The 16405-nt window shown below is 40.1% G+C and overlaps 1 protein-coding gene across 1 annotated transcript in view; it reads left to right on the top strand.

The window, feature by feature from the left end:
• The first annotated feature begins 2989 nt into the window (after positions 1–2989).
• The window catches only part of RAB11FIP2 (RAB11 family interacting protein 2), a 31156-nt gene continuing 17740 nt past the window's right edge, over positions 2990–16405 (top strand). The window contains exons 1-3 of the mRNA XM_058841389.1: positions 2990–3924; positions 14714–15156; positions 15850–16309. Coding sequence (XP_058697372.1) covers positions 3572–3924; positions 14714–15156; positions 15850–16309 — 1256 coding nt within the window. The 5' untranslated portion in view covers positions 2990–3571. The remainder of the gene's footprint in view (positions 3925–14713; positions 15157–15849; positions 16310–16405) is intronic.

Raw genomic sequence — 16405 nt, 5'->3', positions numbered from 1 at the left:
ATCCACCATAGTTCTTGGAATTCTCTCTTTAAAAAAACCCAGTGTTGATCTCCTGGGTCAGAAACAACTGGAAGAACGTGTAATGGAGATAGATGGCACACATGAGCTTTAGGTTTCTGTATTAAATGTACCATAGATATCCACTGTTGTTTGTGATTAACAATTGTTTTTTAAACTTGCTCTCATCTGCAATTAGAAATGCAGAAACAATATTCTAGCTTTGATGGCTTTTTCTTCATCAACAAAAATTCTGGGCTTGCTTTTCTCAGCTTCCTCCAACTCTACACAGGTAGTGGCAGAACAGGGAAAAGGGGCACGGCACAGAACACTGCAGGAGCTACCTACAGGAAGAAATCCTTTTTACCACAGTGTAGTATACCAAGGAGCTACATTTCACTGCAAGCTTCAAATATAATGTTTTGAGCTCAAAATCCTCTAAAAGAAACTAAGGGCTAGAAAATTCTTGATGAGACATCCTCAGAGTGAGTGGACTTGGACAGAATACATGATACAGCAGTAACAGTGAATTCAAAAGATTATTACTACAGAATAACAGTGGATATCTATGGTGCACTAAAGGAATGGTACAGTCCTGTAACCAAAATGGTGCACAGGAAACAAAACGGATTTTCTAATGTAATATTCACTAAATCATGGACAGTGATGAACAAAACCTACAGTGCACACAGGCACTGAGCAGTTGTGGTGGCTTAGTGAATGAAAATCTGAGTCATTTCTGGATTAATGCTCTAACACAGTGCCAGGGGACACTCTGTTGCTGGAGATATCATTATTTCTCTGAGATATTTTGTCATTTATATCCCACGTTACATTCCAGAAGATGACAATTACCCTATTCCAAAGAGGACAAAATCAAAAGGCCAGCTTTCAGCTTGACCCTAGAGGGGTGTAAGAGGGAATAAAATATATCTGGTGCACCTTTGAGCAGAATTCTCTTCAAGCACAGGAGTGGAGGAGTTGAGGGGGCATCTCCCCAGTGCCTGCTCCACCAGCTGAGCAGAGAGGGGAAACATGAGAAAGGGGAAAGGTTCCACACTCCTCACATGCCAGATTGCACATAAGGAGTAGAGGATTAATAATCTGTTTATTTTTGAAAGCAGGAAAGGCAGATTGGCTATTGCATTGATATATGGTCTGCAACAGTACAAAAGTTCTTCCACCTTCCCCTGTTCAGCTGTGTGTGTATGTATTCCAGTCAGCTTCTGTTTAGAAAGAGACAATAATAAGAAATTAGAGAATGCCAATAAAAGGCAAGGAAAAAGCACAAAACCTGCCTATTGTAAAAACTCATAAAATTTTCCCAAGACACAGCATGCAAGACATGATGTTTGACTTAAATTTCTATTAAATAAATACATTCTGCCTACCTAAAATTCATTTCTTGTTTTGATTTGATGAGTTCATCATGCTTGGTTTCTATTTAGTGCAATGAAGATTATTCTACTAAAACAGAATTTGTATGTGGTAAAATTAATTTCAGAAATATTCTGATGTACATAAGTCACTCTGATTTCCAAGAAGAACCCCGTGGCTTTCCCCCATGGCCTAAGTCTCCCGCAGAACACTGGCACCATAATTCCTTCTGGCTCTTCCAGCCCTAAATACTGTGACTCTTTCCCCAAGCACAGCAGCCTCTCCTGGGAGCTTCATTGTGAAATATCTGGGAAAGATATCGAGGATGTGGAAGAATGACAGCTGCAGAGAAGGGGAAGGGGATTCCAGGTGAGGGGGATGGTGACCTGCAGCCTTAATTTACCATTAGTATCAGCACCACAAACCGAGGCAGACAACCATAGCATTTGTAACGCTTTCAGAAAGTACTATCCTAGATAACCCATTTACACACTTTTGCCTAAATGTGATCCCAGGACATGTATTGAAGTTACTATTTCCAATTGGACCATCTATTTTCCTGTCAAGAAAAACCCAGATACAATGTGGAAGAGGAAAGAAGTGCCAGCTCTGTGTTAACTATCACAGCATGCAGCCAGCTATCACTGCCAGCCAAAAATTGAACATCAATGAAATATTTATTAAAATTTTGTAAAATTGTCATGAGATGACATGAGCTGGACTCAGGCTAATGACTGTGTAGACTGATGATCCCCCCTTTTCAGATCCTGGATGATAACTTGCTCAACATCAGGTATTGTGGGAAGCATCATACTTTACTCTCCCTAATGGCCTTCAGCTTTAAGTTTTTAATTTCCTGTAGGTCTCAGCTGTATGAGAAGGTCTCCCAAGGTTTCTTTGCTCACTAACTTGTGAGCCATGGACCGGGGACTCAGGAGTGAGGGGTGGTGGCTGAAGTATTATCTGACCTGGCTTCTGGTATCCCTGCTTTTTATGGTTTTCAGGGATGGGATACACAGCCTTACAACCCTAATTTTATTTATTTGTTTGTTTGTTTGTAGAAACGACGTTAATACCTGTAACTCAGCTTACAGATGTGCATGTAAATACCTGAAGTTTCTTGGCGTACCACCAGCAAAATTACGTGTCCTCAAAACACCTCGTATAATGCTATTTTTATTAATATTTTTATATTTTGTAATTTTCACTCTCTCATTCAAATCCAACAGATTTGCCAGGGCGGGTGGATGGGGCTGAAAAATAAAGAAATTCCCGAAGCGGTTGGCAGCAGGATGGGATCCAGAGCAGCACCAGTCCCGGCTGGCTCCGTGGCCACCCCCGAGTCTCTAATATTCAATAATAATAACAACAATAGACGCCTTTAGCCAGGTTCCCTCCTCTCCACAGCTCCTGCAGATCTCTCTTCCCGCTCCAGAAACAAAAATAGCGATGAATTAATTAACGGGACGGGGATCTCAGCCGGGAGGGGGCCCCGGGAGCCCAGCGCTCCGTCACGCCCGGGGAGCCGCGGCCTGTCCGGCCCTGCCCGCGGCCAGCGGGGCTGCTCGGTGCTCTGGGCAGCGCTGCCCGGGGAACGGGGAACGGGAAGGGAAGAGAGGGAGGGGGCGAACCCTGCCCTCTGCCCTCTGCCCGCCGCCGCCCGCAGCATGGGGAAGGCGGAAGCGGCGGAGCCGGCCCGTCAGGCCGGGCGGCGGCGGGGGGGCAGCGCGGCGAGAGGCTGAGGCGGCCGCGGCAGGGACGGGCGGACTGACGGCGGCAGGGAGGGCACCGAGCCCCCCGCCGGCACCGAACCGCCGCCGGCAGCGAGCCGGGACGAGCAAGGGGAGGCCGCCGGCGGCCTGCGGGGCCCCGCGGCGGAGCGGCCCTGCCCGGGGGATGCCCTGGGGGCGGCGCGGGGCCGGGCCGGCGGCAGCGGCGGGCAGGGCCAGGCCGGGCGCGGGAGGGCGGCGGGGCCGGGGCTGCGGCGGGACCTGCGGCCCCCGGCCATGGAGCCGCAGGTGGGGCAGCCGGGGAAGGGGGGGACCCGCGGGCTGGTGAGGGCCTCCCGCGGCCAGGAGCGCTAGAGGAAGGACCGGCCGAGCCCCTGACAGGTGTCTCCGCCGTAAGTGCCCTTACGCAGTCACTCGAGGACTGACAGACTTTGCGTTTGTTATTGCTGCTGCTGCGATCTTCAAAGATGATGTTGGCAGAGCAAGCCCAGAAGTGGTTCCCAACTCACGTGCAAGTTACGGTCCTTCAAGCCAAAGGTCTGAAGCCAAAAGGTAAAAATGGCAGCAACGATGCCTACACCATCATCCAGCTGGGCAAGGAGAAGTACTCCACCTCGGTGGCCGAGAAGACACTGGATCCCATCTGGAAAGAAGAGGCCTCATTCGAGCTCCCTGGACTACTCATGCAGGAGAATCCAGAAAAATACATCCTGTACCTGATTGTCATGCACAGGTCGCTGGTGGGGCTGGACAGGTTTTTGGGACAGGTGGCCATAAGTCTGAACGATATATTTGAAGACAAGCAAAGGCGGAAAACAGAGTAAGTGATGGTTGGTTTTTTTCATTATAATTTGTATTCCTTGGATAGTTGCACTTGGGGAGGGTGGGAAATAGTAGCCTTACTATGAGCGTACATACTTTGAAATGAAATTAGTACATTTCTGTCGTTGATTCTGTGTTCAAATCTCTTAAGCTATGCAGTTATGTCATTGTGGCCTGACCTCTTCTAGAGAAGTTTACTGTAATCAAAGTGGTTACTGTGCACAGGGAAGGACTGTCAATAACATTAACTTTTCTGACAAACTCTTGTGTGTAACATGAACTCATTATAGTCTGTTTTTCTAAGCATTTCTTTGTTCTGCACAGGGCCATACCCCATTCATCTCCTACCTCAGTTTGAACCATGCGTGGTTCAGATGCCCTGAAACCTGGTGTGGTTCTCTTTAAAATTGTTTTCCTTCACTTGCTTCAACCACGTGTCTTTAAATATTTTATATTTATGTTTTAGTGGTCAATGAACTGTGACTTAATGAAGGCTTACCACAACAGCACAGTGCTTTGCTGATCCTGATTAATCTTAGGCCATGTTCCCGCAGCCTGCACTGTACAGCAGGCCTCAGCTGAGAAGACTGAAGAGAAATTTCAGCTCTTGTGGTAGCTTCCATCACTACCTACATAAGCATTTATCAAATAAAATTGTGTTTGCCAGGAAGTTCAGGTACTGGAATGAAAAAAAGGAATTAAAACCAAAAACAGAAGGCATCATAGCAGTTTATTAAGTTGAACTGTACTTATCTAATTCTCTGAGTTTTTTAATGAAATGAGTAAAGTTATTATAACTCCTAGACAGGACAGGTTGCATAAAAGTGCTTGGTACCAGTGTTATTTATGCTCCATGTGTAACTCAGACTGTAGGTGTGAAAGTACTGCAGGCATGCCTATGACTCCAGGCTTTGGGTTTGGCTTAGATGTGCTTGCCCCACAGAAGTTGAATCAGAACAGCGTGGAGACCTCCAAGTGAGCTCTGTGTTGGCAGTGACATATGAACGCTGACAGATCTTTCTGCAGTGGTTAAAAAGTTCCTGCTCCAGGTGCCTTTCCTCCTCTAGTGTCTCTTCAGTAGAGTACAAAGGCTCCTGTGCCTAAATCTCAGCTGTTTAAATTAAAGTCTGGTATCCATAGTGATGGTGGGTCTGTGGTGAGGCGCTGGACTTTGCGTCCAAGCCACTAAAAGACTGGCATTGCTCTGTCTCTGACTGTGCTGGGGTTGAACCTCCAGCAGTGTTGCAGTTGGAGGTGGAAATCCGTTTGGTTAACACCAGGGAGGGCTTCTTGGTCAGACAACTGTTTCTGCTGAAACCACCTCAAAATCTGGGCCTGCTTAAATGCATGGTTGAGGTTGAAGAGAACCAAAGACAAGTCAAAGCTCTTTTTGCCCTGGTGTTTGTTTGTATTTTTAAACTGAATTTTTTGCAAAACATTATGTTCACAAATCATATGATAGGAAAGAAGAAGTCTGTGCAGAATCTTTTGTGGGTTCACTGTCTGGAGTATTACGCTTTTTATTTGCTTACCTTTTTAGGGACAGACCAGTTATCTTGACAGGTTAAAGCCTGTAGCCTTAGGGTCTTAATTTCTTTTAACATTTGATTCAGAAGAATTCATTCACTTCTCTTTAGACATGTATCCTCAAAATTCTTGAATCATTAGTAGTAATTATCTTGCAAGTCAGTAGTCAGCTGCCTTAGTTGCACCACCTAGCAACAAGGTGAAAAACAAGGTGAATGAATGACAGAGGAATGCTACTAAATGTAAAGACTGTAAATCTAGATAGAAATATGTGTTCAGAAATTGGAGTAAAATATGTAAATTTTTCCATTATTACTGTGAGTAACAAAACTTCTTTTCCCTAGAAGAAGAAACATAGGTTCCTGCACCAGTTTTAGCAAAAGTAGTACTGGAGTCTTGCAAAATTATTCCAGAAATTTTTAAGTGGGGTAAGTAACACAGTCCTTGTGATAGTTAAACAAACATTCAGATCTGCAGTGTTTTTATATGAAGTTATGCTTAGCAGGGCTCCATAGGTGTTCTTTATTTTCTCATTTCTTTCTCTGAAGTGTGAGAGAGGAACTCCTGCTATGTAGCCGTGAAGCAGTTCCTCCCAGAGCACCGCTGAAATCACCGCAGCTCCCCGGGAACACCGCGCGCTGCTTGCGAGCTCTGCTGCACAAGATGGGGGCCTATGGGGAAAGTTTTACAAACAGCCTAAGTCCTTTCTTCAGAAGTTACTTGAGCATTTAAGATTGCAAATCTTATTAAAAGTTGATGGGTGTTAGGCTTCTAGGGCCGAACAGCCGTACTTGTAAAAGTCTTATGTAAGTGTAAAAGTGCGGCTGGGCGGCAAGTGGGATTTTTGGCAGCGCGTTCTTGCTTAATGCTGTTTTAAACCCTTATGAGGAGGGAGCCACTGAAAGTCCAGTTTTCCCTTGGTGTCTTTAGGTGCTTAGAAACCTCAGAAATGTCCTTTCTAAAACTCACTTATGAAAAAAAGTAATGCTGAGTTCCTAAGTTGAGATGTTTTTGAGTTTTTGTGCTTGTGTGCTTGTGTGCCCCCTTGCCACGCGGGTGTATCATGGCTGTCTCCTTTAAGCGGTCATTGGAGATGTGGATGCAAGATTTGTACGTGTGTGTGGGATGAGGGCAAACTTTCAAGAATAGATTTACGAATGCAATCTCAAACAAATGCTCTTTTTTTTCCCCCCCTCTTTATTAAATCCTTTTTAATAGAAAATATTCCTAGTCCTGTGTTGGCAGTAAACTAAGGGTAATATATTTGGACCCGAAGACCTTCTAACTGTGACTATGGTGTGGGAACTGAGACACCCAGCACCTTTCAAAACCACGTCCAATGTCTTTGTTACCAAAGCTTTCTGATGGTTGAAAGCTATATTCATTGTTTCAGAAACACTAATCTGTTTTATTAAGCAATGTTTTTACTTTCAAATATGTTCAACAGGCTTGTGCTGTTATTAAATCCAGAGTTATTTTCTTATGTTGATGTAACCTTAACATTTCTTGCTTTGTTTGGGGATGAATGAGATCCAGTTATTTGATGAAGTGTCTATTGGTAATATTTCTACTTTTTAATATATTTAATAGCTTCCTCTTTCCAACACAGCTCTACATATGGTGCTGTAAGAGACAGACTCAAGAGTCACCAGGGTATTGCAAAAAAGATATTTAATATTCTGCACAATGCTGAACCCTGTCAGCAATTCCCTAGTGCTTTTTTAGTAAGGAGGTATGAGAAGTGAAGGCTACCAGCTGATTCAGAATTCCTAGGAAGACCGTGGGGTGTGTGACATTTGGCTTTTTGCATATTTTTTTAATTTAATATTTTATAATTTGAAAGAAATAAATTTCAAAAATCATTGCAAACTCAGGAACATTATGTTAGGGAAAAATAATCTTTTTTTTTTTTCTGTGGAGCTTTTTTTGTTACTTGTCACATCTTAAGACAAATACTCCCTGCAGTAAAGTTTTCAGGCAGAGGCCTCATGACAGGATTTGTCTTGTGTTCTCAGAAACTTGCTCTGGCTCAAGGCTTAATGAAACAATGTAGTCTATTTACGATAACTTTATAGGGAAGATTTTGTACACAGCATTATACAATGTCCTTTTTCTTTCTGAAACTGATGATTTTTCAAATTCTTAAAAGTAAAAATTCCTGGAACAGTTAGATCCAGATGCAGCTCAGATGGTCCCTCACTAGATCTCTTCCAGAGACTTCATCCAAAGCATCTGCAGGGTCCCAGTTCATTTTCTTTCTGTCTCTGCAGAAATGCCCATTGTACTGTGAAAGTTCGTAAATTTGTGTCTCTGACATCTCTGCTGTAGTTGGAAATGGACAGGGACTTTTTACTTCTGCTCTTTTTTCCAGAGCTGAAAACTAGACTCCAGATGCTGAAAGATTTTTCTGAGATTTTTTAACAATTCTAAAAACTTTGGAAAAACTGCTTTAATAGAATTCTATTTAGCTTAAGTTTTCAAATGTTGCATTTCTGACATGGCTTTTATTTTTGCAATGACGTCGCATGGGTTTTTTAATTCATCCTAAGAAATACATGACAATTTTTTCTGTCTGCTCCTGTAAAATAAAGATACCTCTTCTACTCTTCCATTTGAAATGCAAATTATAATCAGTGAATGTATTGTTTTTAAGCATTTTTTTTTGTAATAATTTCAATTCAGTCATAACTCACAGTTGCCTTAATGCTGCTGATAATCTGATTACATAGGATCAAAACAAATTTTTGGGTTACCATGGAATAAAAAAAAAACCTCATTTGCTGGCATGTCTTAATTTAATGAAGCACTTTACATTTTTTTTTACGACTGAACTTATATTTTTTTTCCTCCTGTGGGCTAAATGAGCACTAGAAGAACAAATTGCTGTTAACTTTCCCAGTGTTACTTATTTCCTCAGCTTTTGCTTTATCCTTGTTACTCTCTAATTCCACACTGTTTATTGTCCATTCCTTTATGAGCTTTCCTGAACAGCTCATTTTATTGTATGTTCAGCTGATTTAAGATGTAACACTTGTTTGGAATGCTATAAATTTGAGGAGGCAGGTGATGTAGAGTTATTATTTCTTATTGAAATGTTGGAGAAGACATCTTTTATTTGTGATTTAGTTCCTCTTCTCCCTGGAGTTTCTAATATCTCCCCAGCACTCCCCTTCACACACACAAATTGCAGCACTTGCTAAAAACATGCTTGCTTGAGCATAGTACAGTGAAGGAATCTTGGCCTTTTCTAAGGATACTTCTTGACTTACATTGATCATAAAAAAGAGTCAAAATGAGCTTCTCAGCAAGCAAACAAAAACACCTCATGGTTGACCAGGATCAGTACCCTGTGTTGTAGGCACTGACTTTAGTGCTGCTGAGCTTCCTTGAAGTTATGCAAATGGTGTGACTTTTTCCAAATGAATGTGAATTCTTTCTTGGCAACCTCTGTCTTGGATATAAACTCCCTCTTCAACGGCCTCTGCTCTGTCCTCTCTCTCATCTGTAGCAGCATAAGCAAGAGGGAGGCTTCAAATACATCTGGAATTATGAACAAGCAAGTAAGTAGTAAATTGATAATATATGGGCTCAGTGCTTATTAATGAGTGGGAGCCATTTTAATAATATTTCTACAAAACATAACACACTATTATTTATTCATTTTTAGTCTTAAATTTACTTTAAACAAGAAAAATACATTTTAAGGGATGAACTTCAATAATAGTGGAAATGGCAGGGTGTAACAGAAAATATCTTTCTTGTGGTTGAAGCACAAGAAAAACCTTGTTCTGCTCAAGTCAAAAGTGGGAAGAGTAGTAACCAAGAAGGAAAAAGTGAAGAAAAGAGAAAGATAGTTATGGGAGAACACAAAGTTTTGCCCAGCTGTAGCTTTATGGATTGATAGCGATATTTTGAAATTATTTAGTAATATTCCCAGCATTTGAATTTTGACAACAAATCTATGCACATCCTCTCAGTAAGTCATAACTCTGAGTCAGAGTCTAAGTGCCATCTGGATTGAAATGCTTCTCCATTTTCTGTGCACACATACACATGCTTGCACACACACTCAAATAACTGGCCTTAATTCTTATACCTTCCATTAGTTTTTTTCTAACATGGAAGTATTCACACGTGGTCTTTAGCCAAAATAATAAGTAAACTAAGACCACTTTAATGACTTTGACTCCAGCTGATGTTAGCAAACCCCATAGTGAGGGTGTTGTGATAGCTGTCAGTTCCCATATGTTTTGTGGCGTTACAATGTCACTCTGTAATATTTATTTTAAACTGCTTTGAATATCTCATTTCAGTTGGCTTCCAGAAAGTAAAAGTATTCATCTTTGTGAGTGTCATCACTTATTTTAATAAATAATTTATTTTCTTCTTAATTTCCTTTCATACACGATGTAGTCTGCTGTGCTCAGCCCCTTGCCTTAATTTTCCTACTTGCTGACTTTTGGGGCAGCCTCTCAGTATGGTATTGGGATGATTTATCACCAAACATACTTCTGCATTTTTCAAATTGCATACGCTGCTAAATGAAAATGTCAGACAGTTCTGGGCTTTGAATGTTGTTTTTTATCAATTAGCTCTGGACATTTATGTTAGTGGGCTTTTGTGTGAAGCAGGTTTCTTCAGTGTGTCCTTGACAATAGTCATCAACTTCTTTTTTGTGACAGCTGATGGACATGTTCTGTCATTTTGATTCTGGTGGTCTTATATAGGGGTAGGTTTAGAAGTATCTGCCTGTATAGGAAATTCTCATTAAAGTGTAGCAGATCATAATGCTGATTTTTGCCTGTAAAATCAAGGTCAGAGGTCTTTGCAGATGCTGTGATCATTATGTGGCTTTTTGTGAAATTTCTTCAATAATTTGTGAATTGAAATAAAGATTTGGCAAAATTCTTTGGGTTTTTCAGCAAAGCAAAACTAGATCAGCTCAACAGATAATTAGTGGTAGACTGAGGGAAGAGTGGTGTATTTGAGAAGAAGAAAGATGGGAAAATTCCTTCAATACTTTCCATCTTTGGCACTGTCCAGAAGACAGAGTTGGGAGATCGTCTGTCATTCATAGGATGAATGTGCTGGCTGGGACACTTAATTCCTGTTGAAATTGGTAGATAAGTTACCCAGTGATTTTGGAAGCTGTCAAAGTATATAATTAAAGTGTAATTGAAATTAGGTAGTGCTTTTTCTTACCCGTGCAGTCAGCCCATCCTGCTCCCTGTTACATGGTGAGCAGAACAGGCTGAGTGATGTTTCTTCAAAGGAAAGAGAGGCATAAGAATTGCAAGTGTCAGATTCTGTGGCAGATTTGGAGGACAAATAGAAATGGAGAGGAAAAAAACCAGCTGAAAGTCTATAGGTCACTGCTTATTCAAATTAAATAGGCCAGGGTTTTGTAACTTGCTCATTTCTAGTACCTTGTTGTATTTTTCTCCTTTACCCTTGCTGTCTGTCTTCCCTAAGTGGAAGGGTTCATTATTGGTAAGACTGCACAAGTTACCAGAGTTTGCTTTTTCCCAACCCTAATTGTAGGTGTGGCCTAAATAAACTAATTTTTTCATGGGTAGAAAACTAATTTTTTCATGCTTCACATAGGGGTTTAGCTTCTCAGGGCTGCCTGGTCAGCAGGATTTCTCCTATTTAGCCTTGAACATTGAGCTTCTCTTTGCACGTTCAAGAAAATTGTCAGCACGCAGAGCAGCAATTTATGAAATACTTAAACGTAAAAATTAACAGAAACCTGTGCAAGACAGGCAAAGCCCCTTAGCACACTGCAAAACAGATGAGAGAAAGAAGCAAGGGTTGTTCTGATGGAAGCCATAGGGAAAAAGTCAAAATAAGGGGGTGTAGGGAGGACATTGCCCTGCAGAACATTTGAAGGTGAAAGCAAGAAGAATGAATGTGATTCCAAAGGCAATAGGGCTTCCTTTGAAGTTGGGAAAATTTGCCAGACTTTGTACAAGGTCTGTTTAAATAAAGACTGTCTGCAAGACTGGATGTAATATTTGGTTATTAAGTAAAAGGGCATCTGCTCTCATAAAAGCCACCCTGTTTTGTTCATGTATGTTATTGGCTATTTTCCTACTTTGTACAGGCTTTCTATAGAATAAGCTCATGGCAGCTTGACAAATGGAGCATTTATAGTGGCTAAAAGTACTGTAAACAAAACCAAAATAGCAAGTTTTATTGGCTTTTATAATACATTTCAATTCATTAAATTGGCAGTAGTATAGTGGAATTTAGTGTTTTAGGACCCAAATGTTATCTGAAATCGGCGGACTTCATTTCCCGATTCTTTCTTCTCTCCTGTATAGAGTTGTTTTTTCTATTTGCTGCTCACGCCCATGTGTTGTCGAAACAGATTCTAATGAGAAACATTTACAGACTTAGTTGCTCATTCACGTGCAGCTCCACATAAATGCATTTGCCTCCATTTGTTCTCATCTGTTTAAAAAAGTAATTAGTTGCCTTTGAATTCTGAAGAAAATTGTGATTTGAGTCTGCTTCTCATATTGTCTTGTTATGAGCTGAAGCATATGGAGCCTTCATTATAAGTAAAACAAGATAAACTCTCCAAGGTAACAAAGAAACCTCCTTGAAATGCCAATGAAAATTAAATATCTGTCTTTCATACAAAGATTTGATCCAGCAATCGTTATTCAAATAGAAATTCCACTGAAGACCAGAGGAATTTTGATGGAGTAGAAGAGTTTTTGATTGAATTTTGCTGGAGTCAGTAGCAGTGCTGAACCTGGTTCGAGCAGGACTTTCTGTTGTCTTAGGGAAAGAATTTCTTTGTTTTCCCAGTTGAACTTATTTTTAATGTCAACTTGTTCAAGATATACTTTGAAAAGAAATGTAGAAGCTATGAAGGCAAGGTATTAGTCGTGGGCTTCTCTTTAAGAAGAGGTAAATGTCAAAATAGTACATGGAATTTACCCTTAGCAGGTGAGTGCAGGTAATGAAACAGCGTTGGTGATAAGAATGACAATAATTGAGTTAAATGAATTTTTAAAATAAAAGATGTTCTTCCCCATAGCAAAAGCTTAAGAATTTATGTCTTCTTCTTGTTCTAAGACAAGTGACTTGGATCAGTTTAAGGTTTTGACCATTCAGAAGCAGAAACATAGAAAAACGCACCAGTTTTATCAGAGATAGAGTATTAATGTTTGAACCCTGTGAGGAGAAGGAAAAAGGGAATGTTTTGTTACAGTATAGGCCGAGCCATTAAATTTGAATGTCAAAAACTGAAGTCCTTTCTGCCTCCTATGTTTCTTAAAACCCTCATGAGCATTATTTGTGCTGGTGTGTGTTCAGTGTGTGCCTGAGGAGCCATGGGAGGACTTTCTCAGGTCCAGGATGGTTTTTGGTCAGGGTTTTGTGTCTGCACAGGAGCTGTCTGAGCAAGGCTTGCTCATTATGGATGGGTACTGTTTGTATTTTTTTTAAGGGAATATGTGAACATACTTTCTTTTAAATAAGTTTTAATGAAAGTAGGCTATCTTGCCTTCCAGTTTTTGCAATATTATGTAGCACAAAGGCAACTGACTTTTAGTTCTGTTTTTGTTTTCTCTAACAACTCTATAGATGACTTAAAGTGTTTCTGGAATCAGTTACCAAAGAAGTGAAACATTATTAACTAAAAGGAAAAAACATCCATCTTCTTCAGACACATATTCCAGGTTTTGTATTTAATTTAAGGTATATAAATGAAGTTACTTCACAACAGAAGGAAAACTTTTTTCCCAAAGATTTAATTATCCTTCTGCTTCTGGGTCTACTGGTCTGGATCCATGTTGTTCATTGCGAATACAGGGGAGGTCTGATATTTCTTAATTGTTTTACTTTAGTATGAAATATAAAATCCTGTGAACATCACAAAGCAACAACAAAAAAGGCATAATAGTCTTTATTATTTTGTTATGTCTTTGGTGTGTCACTTTTGGGAATATTTTCTCAACTCAAAACGTGTAATGCCTGAAAATTTGATTACAGCTGTCACCTTTAAAATATATTTATGAAATCTGAAAATAAATGGAGGGCTATTTTTCTCCTTTCCTGACATTCTTTTTTCTGTATTTTGCAGGATTGAATAATGTATGTATAACTGTATAGTCCATTTTTTATCTGTATTAATAGACAATTTAATTTCTTAGCCTCTCCAGTTCAAAAGTTACTGGTGGTAAGGCACTGTTGTGTGTCTGTCTGCATGGATTTCTCCTGACAATGGGTTTAGAGCACTTCTTTGGAGCTGGTGGATCTGAAATATGCCCTTGTGACCTTTTGAAATAGGGAAAGGCTCTTGGTGATGGTTGTGGAGAAGGGATTGTGTGTTGGTCATTCATTTAGGTGAAGCTGTGGAGGGAAGATTGAGCCATAATTCTGCAGATGCTTCCATGGGACAATGGAGCACAATAGGGAATGAATAAGACACTTGGATAATCATAAAGCTTTTGCTGGACCTGGCAAAGAAGCACACTTGGCTTTTTAAACAGATGATCACACCTTTGATCTCTTTTCAAGGAGTGGGGATTTATGTCATGGTTCCAAAGGAAATATTTCTGAAGTTAATCCTGCTGGTGACCTGCAGAGGAGAGGATGCTGTTGGATACACCTACGTGCTCACAGTTGTACTTGTGGAGTTACTGTCAGCATCCAGAGGGGAAGCACTTGCAGAATTGAAATGGTAGCTGGCTGTTCATGGCTCTCAGATATTTCTTAGCCAGAGTTGCTGCAGTTGTCATAAATCTTAACCAGTTCTTAGAAGGAAGAAAAGAGGGGAAAATGTTCACTAGTGTGTAAACTTGAGCAGAGTCCAAAGAGAAAAGTTTACTAGATCAAGTAGTTGCCACATAGAATACATTAATATGCATCACTACTAAATAAAGAACACTTGAAAACTATAAAAAAATGAAAATAAAATGTATCTGTATTTATAATTAAGTACAAATTCTCCTTTATAAGCAGATGGAAGACCTTAATTTTGATGATGTTTGGTCAGCTTCCAGAGTTGATTTTGATTTTGAAACAGGTGAACACTAAAGAGCTTCCTCTTGCTTAGTTATTAAGTTTTCTCTTTGAAAACAAATATAAACAGAGAAGTTTTTCAGTACAGGAATGGTTGAATCTTTGATATAGGATTTGGGTTTTCATACTTTAAATTGTTCTAAGCAGATGCATTACCCAGCTAACCAGAGGGTAATGATAGCCTTCAGAAAACACAACCTAATTTGCTCTCTTTCTCCTTTAAGGTGGTTTCCCCTAGAATCAAGACAAGGGAAGAGAACTAAAGACAGGGGAGAAATAAATGTCAATATTCAGTTTATGAGGAATAACATGACAGCAAGTATGTTTGATTTGTCAATGAAGGACAAAACCAAATCCCCATTTGCTAAACTAAAAGACAAAATGAAGGGTCGGAAAAACGATGGGACGTTTTCAGATACATCCTCTGCAATCATCCCGAGCACTCACATACCTGATACAAATCTAGAGGTGTGTAGTGGTGAAGTGCAAATGAAATCCAAACCAAAAAAACCTTTCCTCCTGGGACCTCAGCGGCTGTCCTCAGCTCACTCCATGTCAGATCTAACAGGAGCACACGTCTCCTCGGAGAAAATGAAATCCAGCACTGTTGGCTACACCCATCTCTTCAGGCGGCAGCTGGAGTCCTTTGGTTCAGTTGATGAAGGGGGTAAGTAAAACTCCTGACCATTACAATTACAGCTCACTGCTATTAGAGCATTCAGAATTTGTTACTCTAGGTTATGAAGCACTTACAATGCCAAAATGTGAAGAGAGATTGCTGGTCTATATTTTACACTTTCTTTAATTTCTGGTAACTCATAATTGCTGTTTCTGAACATAAGAAATAATTTACATTGCTCATGATGTATGATAATGTAGCATTTCCTCTTATTATGTCCTCATCTGAGAGTACATTGCTTTCCAGAAGGAACTCTAGGCAATGTAGTATCTCGTGAGAAATAAGTCTAATTAAAAAGTCAAAAACTATCACCAAATTTTAAACCTGATTTATACAAAGAGCTGGAAATACTTTGCATTGCTCAGAGTTATTATGCAGCAACATACTATTATCTCTTTCTGGAATGGCACACCACTCATAGCTGTCTTCTCTGTAGAACTTCATTTTCATGCAGGAAACAAAGATTTCTGATGGTGCCTATCCATTAACATTTCTGAAACATGAAATCGAGGCCACAGCTGTTAATTTTTATTTCTTTTTAATAGCTTAGTTACTCACCAGTGTTCTGAACTGAGGCTCAATTGCAAAGCTTCTAGATCTAAGCTAAAATGGTTTTTCTGCATGTCATAAACTGTGATATAGTGTCTCATTGATAATATACTAATGACAGATTGTTTGCAGGGAGTCTAAAATCTCCACACAGAAGGACATTAAGTGTTGATACTTCTAAAATGAGCCAACTTGACAGCACAGTTGATGAAACTGCACTTGAAGCACAAAATGACCCATTTAATGTGAGTGCTTCGTTACCCCAAAAATTTGCTACACTGCCAAGACAGAAGAATCCATTTGAAGAAAGCCCAGCAACGTGGGATCAAAACATAAGTCTGTTTTCCAAACCTGTCGAGATCAGAAAAGAAATTAAAAAAGAGAAAAAAGAGAAAATTAGTCTTTTTGAAAGAGTGACTGGAAAAAAAGATAGCAAGAGGTCAGATAAACTTAGCAATGGGGGATCAGAGAGTTCTACTGACTTGAAATCACCGAGTGCATTTGGGGAAGCTCATCAGGAGAGTTTTGATTATGATTCGACTAATCCGTTTATGGCAAACTTCAAGCCTACAAGCATGTTGCCATCTTCAAGGTAGGTTTTTGCAGTATTTCAATCTGATATCTTGAACATGTTATATAAATGAAAATGTGAAGTGTCAAGGAACACAATCTTTGTGCTTTATACACA

The sequence above is a fragment of the Poecile atricapillus genome, chromosome 6, assembly GCF_030490865.1.
Source record: "Poecile atricapillus isolate bPoeAtr1 chromosome 6, bPoeAtr1.hap1, whole genome shotgun sequence".
In the NCBI taxonomy this organism is placed as follows: Eukaryota; Metazoa; Chordata; class Aves; order Passeriformes; family Paridae; genus Poecile; species Poecile atricapillus.
This window is presented reverse-complemented; position numbering and strand designations above follow the sequence as displayed.